Raw genomic sequence first — 11,021 nt, 5'->3', positions numbered from 1 at the left:
GGGAGACTTTGGGCACTAGAGAGATCTGGGAAGGACCAGGACACCATGCAAAGATTCAGGGGGGCCTCAGGATGCCTGTGGGCACAGATAAGGTCACTGAAAACAGGAAGTTGTTCCCCACCTTATGGCTTCTTTCTGAGAAATGGGGTTGGCTAAGAGTGAGAGAGCCTGTTGGTAGAGGGGGGCAGAGGCCTAGAGGCTGGGGCAACAGTGCTGGAAGCTGTACCCCCACTCTTGGGTTCTCAGTGGGAAGGGGCGCCATTGTGGAGCAGTGGCTGAGGATTGGACAGGACTATAATCTCTGCACATTCAAGTCTCATTCCAAAGGGCTCCCACTATGCCAGCTCACCACCACCACAAGGTTACCCATCTCATCCTCACACCTGAGACCCCCACAAAAACCAAGATCGCACTGGATCTGGGATCATAGATGTGGCTGAGGAGCAAAGGAGCAACCAACATCTGTAAAATGATTTTGATGCAGGCATTATGGAGCCAAAGATGCTGGTCCCAGGCAATCCCTGAGGGTTGGACTGTATCAGCAATCAGATCCAAGACCATATGATAAGTTGTGGGTCCCCCTAGTCACAGAAAGCTGGTCCACTGTCCTCTGTAATTGAAATGGCCTCTCTTCTGCCTGTACATGCCAGGGCTGAAACCAAACCTCCTTGTCAGACCCAGACACTGCCTCCCACTCACTACCCACTGTCCTCTGGTCCCTTAGCTCATATGCAATATTGCCATGGACCTTCAAGTCAAAGCTAGCCATGGGACATACTTGGAAAGATACCTGCCATATCTGCCATGGTCAAGGGGCACAGATAGTGCACCACGGCCCCAGCAAGGGCAGAGCCATGGATGTGGTCTTCCCAGTGTCTCCTTTAAAAGCTCATCCTACCCTGTAATCCTGAAAATAGACTGCCCAGGGGTCAGGAAAGTTGGGATAAAACAAAACAGTTCTGAGCAGGCAGGTAGGAAGAACCTATACCCACGGCCCTGAGCCTGAAGAGGAGCAGGGGGCAAGGGGCTCAGGACCCCAGGTGACTTGCTCCTTAAACCCCTGGTAGGTGTTAAGGGGTCTGTTTGCTCATGTCATACCTCCTACACCTGCCCTGCCCCCTGAGGTCTTTGGCTGGGGCAAATGTCCATTGTCTCCTGGTACAGCCAGTCTGGCTGACAAGCACCGTCTCAGGGGACCACCTGAGGATAAGGTAAAAGCAACCTACCAGAAATCACCCAGGGACAGATTCAGGGAGTGGCCTCTGCTCCTTCCCCCGGCTCCAACCTTTATCAGAGCTCTAGCTAGGCAAGACCTTTTCTGTTGGTTGCTCTGCCAAGAGCCAGAAGAGCTTCACGCACACATGCCCAGTCTATCCCCTAGAAGCACTCTGGGCTGAGGCAAGATGGGGCAGCAAGGCCTGCAGCTTCCCAGCTCACAGCTGACTTCCCCATGCTGAGGTGCAGGGTGAGGTGGGACCTGAGAACATAGAATCCCAAGTCCCCCAACCCCCCACCAGGTGAAGTTACAGGATGCCGGAGGAACTCCTGTTTCATCTCTGGCCTTTGATATTTGTCTCTACTGTGAGGGGTCTCTTTTATTGAGTGGGGTCACTTATGCAGCCAAACTCTGGGTTTATATCCTCCATGTTCTGATCTTGTTGCAATAGTCACCAAGAATACAATCACCATCCAAGGGCACAACCCACCTCCCTCTCCGGGAGTGCAGCGCCTGGGCTGGTTTCAGCTGAGACTCAGGGAATCTCGGGAGCCTACAGTCAGATGTCTGGTCATCTCTACCCAAGTCCTGGTCTTCAGCTCCCTTCAAAACAATGAGCCACTGTTTCTCACACTGAGTTCCTCCTCATCTTCAAGATTAAGGTCCCAGAAGCAACACCGACTCCAGGAAATCCTGAACAAAGCCATGAAGCCCTTGGTGCCTTCTTAGTGGGCTGGCAGTCAGAACAGACTCAAACTCAGATCCACCACCTAAAAAATTTGTTAGCACACACTCAGGTGAGAGCTTGTGGGGTACAAGTACATGTGTTCATGAGTGTGTCTATGTACAACCCGGTGTATGCATGCACATGAGTGTGTCTCTGAGTCTATGTGTGCCTGCATATTGTCATGTGTATGTCTCTGCACTTGCTTATATATGCCTGGGTGTGCACCTGTATGTAAGCCTGCATGTGTCTGTGAGCAACTGTGTATGTGCCTGTATGTATCTGTCTATGTTACACCTGTATGTGTACCTGCATGTATCTGTGTGTACATCTTCATGAGCCTGTACATGTATTTGCACATGCTTCATCCTGGTTGTGTGTGTGTGTGTGTGTGTGTGTGTGTGTGTGTGTGTGTGTGTGTGTCCAGGTGTACCTTCACATGTCTGCATGAACCTGAGCTGCAGCCTAACTAAGCAGTAAGCCTGGAACTGATTTCTGGTGGCCATGCTCCTCCTGGGAAGATGTCCACATGAAGGGGCAACATGTCTGTGTTTTTGTAGTTATTGCTGTTTTGAGAGCTGTGATTATCCACAGTCTATGGGAATGAGCTGGGGGCTATTGAGGCTAGGAGGTTGGTGTTTATTCCCTGGGCTATCTGTGTGTGCCAGAGGTGGATTTGCCTGGGGGCATATCTGTCTATGTGTCAGGAATCTGCTGTCCTTGTGAGGGCCTATGCTCTGTATGTGTTCATGTGGCATGTAGAGAAACCTAAGTGCCCTGTAAGTGAACCTAAGTTTAAATAGGAGATTTGAGATTGGGTTTTAGGTTTGGAGGAACTTGTGTGCTACATGTGAACTTTCTGGGTACTGCCCATGGTATCTCCAAGTCCAGGGCAGGAAGCTCCACTGCTCCAGGCTCAGCAGCCCTGGGTCCCCAGCACCATTCGTTTTATCTCCATCTGTCTGTGTCAGGTGCTTAGGCAGTGTTCCCATCACATAAAGCAACAGCTACCCCTTCTTTCAGAGAAAGAAACAGCTGGAAGAGAGGGTATTTGTCCCATGAACACAGCTGATGGGCAAGAGAACCTACCCAGACCCTTCTGTTGCATGGTACCCTTTATACCTCTGCTGGCAATGAACTTGTCCTCTCCAACCAGCTCAAGACTGGCCTACAGAGTCATAAACCTCTGCTCCATGGAGCCATCAGGGCAGGTAACCTGTCGGGCTCCCTGTTCCTAGAGCATGCCTTCCACTCATCCTATGAATAGATGAGGCAGGGACAGTGTCTGCTATGGCTTGTCCAGGTAGCCATTGGGAGTCCTACCATAGACCTGGTTGACAGACAAGTCCAGGGATTGTGGATAGGAGATGTCCTGTTCAAAGTTATAGCCCAAGAAAAGGGTGGGGTGTGAGGTCAGCCCCTGTCCTAGGATTCTGCTGCATCTGCGGTCTCTAGAAGAACTGCACACAATGCCCCTTCTTGCTCAGGCAATGAGCAGCATACTGTGATAGGCTGGAGGCACAAAGTTCTTGAGGCAGAAGAGATGGTACCTGAGAAGCCTAGGCATGGCTGAAAGGCCACCTGCCCAGGAGCCTGCCTTGCATTCTTACTCCAAGGGCCACTTTATGGGATGGAGAAGTGACTGCCCTGAGAGTTTTTTTTTGTTGTTGTTGTTGGCTCATGTCAGCGTCCCCTCCAGCACCATCCTCTCTACTCCAGGCTCAGCCCTGAGGCTTAGCTTGGGCCCTAGTCTGGGAATACCTTCCCAGGACACCTGGGGACTACAGAGTGGGTAGTGGCTGGGTTCTGTGTTGGTCACTGGTTGTGTTTATTAACAGCAGTCTGGAGACAGAATGGAAATGGAGACAAGTCTGAAGGTTGGTCCTCAGCTACACCTGGTCAGATACATTCTCTGTGAAATAAGCCAGCATATCCAGCAAACTAGCTGGCTTTCCTTTGCAGTCGTGTGGGGATGCATCAAAGACAGCTAAGACGCTAGCCATGGAAACAAGTAGAAAGTTTTCCAGCCACTCCAAGTGAATAGGTTTATTCATGTGTTTGTATTTTAAGCCTAGTGTGTACATGTTCTTGTGTGTGAGTGCAGGCTCATACATGCTGCGGCACGTATGTAAACATCAGAGGACAGGCCCAGGTGTTAGTCTCCTTCCATCTTGTTTGAGACAAGGTTCCCTGTTCACTATTACATATACCAGACTAGCTGATCTGTGAGCTTCCAGGGATTCTCCTATCTGTGTCTCCCATCTCTCTACAGGAATGTCAGGGTTACAGGTACAAGCTACTATGTCCAGCTTTACCTGAGTCCCATGGATCCAAACTCAGATTCTTATGGTTAAGCAATAAGCACTCCACCCACTGAACAATCTCCCCAGTTCCCAATACATTTATTTTTAAATAAATCCAAAGGCCCTGACTAAATGCATTTCAGAAGGCCCACCCTAGGAAGCACCTGAGCGAGCAAAGGAGGTGATCCCAGCTCCTCTACAATGTAGGAAAAAAAATCCAACTTCTACCTTCAGTGTGACTGTCTTTCTAACAACTCCACCTTCTGCAGGGTTTCTGGGTGCCAGTCATGCAGAAAGGTGGAACTGAATCCCATGGGACAAATCTTGCTAAGCCACCATTACTCTGGCCAGACTGGCCCTTCCCACTGACCACATATCCCCTCCCATGACCTCAGGATTTCTACCTTGTTACCTTTCCTCAAGCCTGAACACTTGCTCTAAGACGACTTGATCCCCTTCTGATACTGATAGCTCTGTTCATGTATCCCTGGGCCTCAGGTGACCTCAGTCATGGCCTGTCCCTAACTTGGGGGATGTGGCCTGAGCCTCGAAAAGCCAACCTGGAGCTGGAGAGGGTCCTAGGCTGCCATCCCAAGTGTTATTTCTAGGATATGTACTTCAGGATGGACAGCATTTGTCTGATATGTACTGAGCGAGATTGCAAGCCCTAAGTAATAAGCCTGGGTGCCACACCCAGTGTGAGCCGAGCTGCAGGCTGCAGGGATAGCAAGCTGTGTTATATGAGGATGAGGTCTCTTCTGTACTCAAGAGAACTCAGTTCACAGGGCTGGTGGCCTCACCCATACCTAATTCTTCCCCCTTGGCTCCCTCAGGTGGAGTCTTGGCCACCATGTTTGCCAGGAAGAACAGCTCAGATGTGACTGAGTTCATCCTTGTAGGATTCTCAGGCTCCCTGGGACTTCACATAAGCCTTCTAGGACTGTTCCTGCTGGCTTACATGCTGACTGTCACAGAGAACTTGGTCATCATCACAGTCATTCGTGCCAGCCCCTCACTGCACAAGCCTATGTACCTCTTCCTCAGCAACCTGTCCTTCCTTGAGATATGGTACATCTCTGTCACAGTGCCCAAGATGCTGCTCAGTCTGGTCTCACCCAAGTTCCAGCACATCTCCTTCACAGGCTGCATGGCCCAACTCTACTTCTTCTTGGCACTGGCCTGCACCGAGTGTGCGCTGTTGGGTGTCATGGCCTACGACCGCTATGTGGCAGTCTGCAACCCACTTCGCTACCCAGTCATCATGAGCCCCGGTCTCTGCAGCATCCTGGCTGGTGGCTCCTGGTTGTCTGGCTTCACCATTTCCCTGGGGAAGGTCTTCTTCATTTCTCGTCTAGGCTACTGTGGCCCCAACATCATGAACCACTTCTTCTGCGATGTGTCCCCGCTTCTCAACCTCGCCTGCTCTGACATGTCGATTGCAGAGCTTGTGGACTTCCTCCTGGCGCTGCTCATCCTGCTGGGGCCGCTGCTGTTGACTGTCTTCTCGTACATGGCCATCCTCAGCACGGTGCTGAGCATGCCCTCCGCTGGTGGCAGGCAGAAGGCCTTCTCCACCTGCGCCTCGCACCTGGCCGTGGTGGTCATCTTCTACTCGGCCTCTCTCTTCATCTATGCCCGGCCCCGTGCCCTCTACTCTTTCGACTATAACAAGCTTGTGTCTGTTGTCTACACAGTGCTCACACCCCTAATCAATCCCATCATCTACTGCCTTCGGAACCAGGAGGTCAAGCAGGCGCTGCATAAGGTACTGCAGCGAGCAGCCCAGCTTCTAGGAGCCCCATCCTAGAAGAAACCATGTTCCCCCAACCGTGAATCTGCTTAGCAGTTCATCAGGCCCGAGTTGGATAGACAGATTGGCCCACCCTCCCACCAGCCCCTGAATTCTGCCTATGGCTACACAGCCAGCTGCCATGTCACGGCTCCCAGGTCTGAGGCCAGAACCCTCTCAGGAGCCCTTGCCTGGGCCCATGCAAAGGCTGTACTCATGGGAGAGTTCTTTTCAACCAACCTTAGTCAACCTATAGCTTCAGTACTTGTCACCTGAGGGGAGCAGAGAAGACCATAGCATACCGAGACGTCTGCACACACAGATCTTCTAGATCCGCATGCCATGCAGGAGCTGCAAGTGACCGGCAGCAACCTTGTCATCCCTCCTAACCCAACTCCAGTGCCTTCTGCAGGGAGGTTTGTCTTCCAACAGAAGGGGCCTTGCAGTTGCAGAGGTTAGTAAGAGAAGGGACAAACAGCTTGGGAAAAGAAGTTGAGGTGGGTAGAGCTGGCAAGACTGAGAATGCTCCTTAAGAGAGGCAGCCTCCAGCTCTGCCAGGAGCCTGTGGAGTGAAATATGAAGCCAGGACAGGAAGAGGATCTGGGTTCCATAGCTCTAGACACGGATAAAGTCTGGAATTGGGGGGATGGACTTCTCACAAAGGTTCTACTTTGGGGACCTTCAGACCAGTTCCTAGAGTCCACAGCCTAGCCGACCATAGCACACTGCCCTGAAATTGCTGAGCTGCGTGCTACTGAGCAGGTGTCTTCAGACGGCCCTTACCCCTGCCAGGGTCCAGTCATTAGTATCCTTGCCAATTATAGACCTGGCTCAAGAGGCTGACCAGGGATCCCAGCATCGTTGGAAGAGCCCTTGGGCTTCTCTTCTTAAGGGCTAGGGACAGTGAGGACTCCAGACCATGTCTGCCCTATTGCTCCAGATTTCCATCAAATGTACAAGGACTCCAGGCAATGGGTACATTTTAATTCATTGTGTTTCTACAGGGAACTCTGGGGCGGGGGGAGGAGAGGGGGGAGAACTCATGCCACCTTCACCCCAGCCCTCAACAGAGCTGTATGTGTGAGCCAGGAATTGTGTGGCATCGTGTGTGTGTGTGTGTGTGTGTGTGTGTGTGTGTGTGTGTGTGTGTGTGTGTTTGACTCTAATTCTCAGAAGTACTATCAAAGCCACAGAAACCTAGAAGGTCCGCCTGAACTAGAAACACTTGGAAGCCCTCTGTGTCACTCTTGAGACCATCGCAAAGCACACAAGACATATCAAAGCCTCAGTCGACACATAGGTACTGTGCTTTACTGTATAGAATAGGCATCATGCTGAATAGCAACCAACTCAAAGCTTGCAAGCCATAGCCCTTGTCATAGAGCACGGGTGTGAGCATGTGAGGACTGAGTCTTCCAATCTTCCTAGACCACCTAGGTATGTGGCCTCAATTGCCCTGGAAGTGATACATGGCCTGAGGGTCTGGGTCCTGATTGTCTACAAAGGAGATTTGAACAAGAGAAGGAGAGAGGAGCAAAGCCAGGCAAATTAAGAGCTCCAAGCAAACATTGACCCAAAGTGCTCTGCTGCTCCCAAAATGGCTGGTGAAAGACCCATCTCTGTATTTGCAATAGAGAGGCCAGAGCCCTGTCCCTACATATCCAGGCACAGGCAGCTTGCCCTACCAACTGATAAAAGATCAGGCATGCAAGGATAGGTGTCTCTAGATCAAAATTCGCAAGCACGCCCTCTCCAAATACCTATAAACTAATGCTCTAAACATGCAGAGTGGAAACCAGCTTGCTGACTCATCATTCCATTAGTAAAGTATATGAACTATCAGCCCTGTCTGTGTGCTGCCCAGCCCCACAGAGACCAGAGAATCAGGAAGCTCACAGCTTGGCTCCAACACTGAAAGCCAGGGGCTGGTGCCTGCCTTCAGCAGGATTGGCCAAGTGCCAGGAACCTGGCTGGGACATGTGTTATCGGGGATGGACAGGTGATTGTGCAGCAGTACAACTGAGTATAGAGCTGGCAGGTCCATGGAGGGGACAAGGCCAGCCACAGAGCCAAAAGGCCTAGGGCACAGGCTGACCAAAGTCTTTGGATTTCCCAGGGCTGATCTAACCTCTGACTGGATACAGCCACCAAATCACTCTGATCAGAGCAGGGGCATGGTCCAGTTTTAATTCTACAAAAACTCTGTGAGGAAAGGAGAGGAGAGGAAGGGGTGGGGGAAGGGTTTGGGAAAGGAAAGAGTAGGGAAGAGAAGGCAAGAGATAAGATAGGGAGAGAGCATGGAAGGAGGACAGAACTGGAGACCATCAGAGAGAAGACACAAAACCAGCACCATTCAGCACTGGTTAATTATTGAGAGGGAGTAAAAATTAAAATCTATAAGCCAGGCATGGTGATGCACTCTTTAATCCCAGCACCCAGGAGGCAGAGGCAGATGTATCTCTGTAAGTTTGAGGCCAGGCTAGTCTACAAAGCAATTTCCAGACCAGCTAGGGCTACACAATGAGACCCTGTCTCAACAGCAACAAAAATTAAGTTCTATGAATGGCACACCAAGGACGAGGGAAGTGACTCGGTAAGGGGTGTGGAGGCCCTGGTTGGGGAGATGGTGGTGTTCACTCATTCCCTGGTGATTCAGAGAGTCTGAAGATGTAAGGACAGGGACAGGGCAGTCCCTGTGAAGCCAGGGACTCCTGGAAACAACACATCATTCCTAACTCAGAGTCATCCTGGAGCCAGACCCTGGGGCTTCTCTGCCCCTGTCCCGTCCTATGATTCATCAGTTACAGAACCTCAATTGATGATCACCAACCTCTGCTGATCTCACACGCACTGAAACCCTCCCTGGTACTCACATCCGCTCTTCTTCAGTGATACTCCATATCCTGGGCCCCTCTGAGTGACATCTTGGGCTCCTACTGCTCACACCCCCAAACTCTTCCACCCAAACCCACTCTCGGTTGAAAGTCCTGCTCCTCACCAGCTTACTCATTCCCACAACCTAACCCATCATGTACCATTAGGCCTTGGGCTGTGCACAGGATGAGTCCCACAATTCCTATCAAGTCTAGTACATCCCAGCCCTTCCCTTCGGTTCCCTACATGGCATACACCACTCAGTCTGGGCCATCATCTGCTTCTGTTATCCCCAGATACCCACACCTGGAAATCCATCACCTGGATCCCCTTCCACCAGCTTGTTTCCAAGCAGCATGACATATGCATCCCATATGTCAGCCTGCCTTCCAGTGAGTATCAGGTCTCCCAAACTATCAGAGCCCATGAGATTCTCCAGAAGCACCCATTCTGTTCACCTGCTATCCAGGATGGATATGTCCAGCAGAAAGCAAAACCCTGTGAGGGTGTCGGTGGTAGGAGCCCACGATGGAGAAGGAGGAGAGAGATTGGTGAATGACAGGGGTGGCTGGCTATCATGGAATCTGCTGAGAGAACAGAGGAGCAGGTCTGCAGCCTGGCATATCTAATCAGTTCCTTCTGCATGTCAGAACCTGGCTAAGCCCAACCCTGACCCAAGTAAACCCAAATGCAGTGGACCAGTAGCCAGGATCCTGACCTGGCTGGCCCAAAGTTCTGAGAGCAGAGAAACAAATCTCAAGTGTTTTCCACTACAAGATCACTCCTCTATCAGATCCCTAGATATGGGTGGCAGTGCTTCCAGGAGAAGCCTAGAATATGCTTCTCTAAGAAATCTGGCGTCCCACAGGCAGAATACTAAGGATCTAGTCATGTGACTACATGTTCTATTGTGTGCCCTGATGTTCTGACTATTGATCCCCAATTGTCCTAGATCCACAAGGTCTTCTGTCATTCATCTTCCATCCTAATGATGGCCACGACATACTCTTTTGTGGTAGACATGGAGTATTTACCAAAATAAAGCCATATTCTAGGCTGTGAAATAAATGTCAAATCTAAAATAACTAGAAGTTGTCCATGGTGTATTTTCTGAGCACCACAGAATCAAAATTTTTAAAAAAAAAAATCAATGAAAGAGAAATCTGTCTAGAAATTTTCCAAATATTCAGAAACAATACACTTTTAAGCAAAGAAGAAATAAAAAAGAGAAATTCGAACATGTTTTTGAAATTATAATTTTAAAATAACATAAAAATTATGAGATATGAGGCTGACGAGAAGGCTCAGGAGACCAGAGGACCCTGGTCCACTCACACAGCAGCTCCCAACCATCATATAACTGAATTCCAAGGAATCTGACGCCCTCTTCTGGCCTCCACCAGTAATACACATACAATCAAGAGTCCATACACATAAAGTAATACACATGCAATCAAGAGTCCATACACATAAAGGACAAATTAGTAAATCTTTAAACACTTCTAATTAATAAGATGCTACAGAAGCAGTATCTAAAGGAAGATTCCTAATACCACACACCTATGTTAGGAAAGCAAAGACGGCTTCAATCAGTGTGCTTGGCCTCCACCATACAAAATATAACAAGCAAACAACAAGAAAAATAAAGTACTGACAGTTGAAGTAGAAATCAGTTACATGTGAATCAGAAATGAGAAATATATCAAGTCAGTTAGGACCAACAACAAGATCATTGATAAAGTCAGTGATATTGATGAATCTCTAGCTAGGCTGATCGGGGAAGACATGAGATCACATGAATGACTGGGGATGAGGCTGGGATAGTGACGTCAGCAGAGACCCTGTGGACATTAGAGGAACACTAAGGAAACATTACAAGTGCTTTATGCCAATAAACTGACAACTTAGATTAAGCAGGCAAACAGCTTGAAGATACAAATGTAAAATCTAAATCTCTTACATTTGTAAGCAAATAAATTTCCCCCTCAAAAAATATTTCAGGAGAGATAGCTTTGTTGGTTAATCCTACTAAGCACCCAAGGAAAAAAATAGCACACAAGCTGGCTGCTCTTCCAGAGGACCCTGGTTCAATTCCAGCACAGCATGGCAGCTCAC

General features: G+C 49.6%; 1 protein-coding gene across 1 annotated transcript; it reads left to right on the top strand.

The window, feature by feature from the left end:
• The first annotated feature begins 1,255 nt into the window (after window positions 1-1,255).
• LOC117722394 (olfactory receptor 226-like) lies at window positions 1,256-9,991 on the top strand. The gene is made up of 2 exons (XM_076912760.1): window positions 1,256-2,013; window positions 5,077-9,991. Exon 2 carries the CDS (start codon window positions 5,094-5,096, stop codon window positions 6,048-6,050), a length of 957 nt encoding a protein of 318 aa, XP_076768875.1. The 5' UTR covers window positions 1,256-2,013; window positions 5,077-5,093; the 3' UTR covers window positions 6,051-9,991.
• Window positions 9,992-11,021: the final 1,030 nt, after the last annotated feature.

The sequence above is a fragment of the Arvicanthis niloticus genome, chromosome 1, assembly GCF_011762505.2.
Source record: "Arvicanthis niloticus isolate mArvNil1 chromosome 1, mArvNil1.pat.X, whole genome shotgun sequence".
NCBI classification, from domain to species: Eukaryota; Metazoa; Chordata; class Mammalia; order Rodentia; family Muridae; genus Arvicanthis; species Arvicanthis niloticus.
This window is presented reverse-complemented; position numbering and strand designations above follow the sequence as displayed.

Coding starts and splice junctions, on each gene's coding strand:
- LOC117722394 (XM_076912760.1), top strand. CDS start 5,094: ATGTTTGCCAGGAAGAACAGCTCAGATGTGACTGAGTTCATCCTTGTA.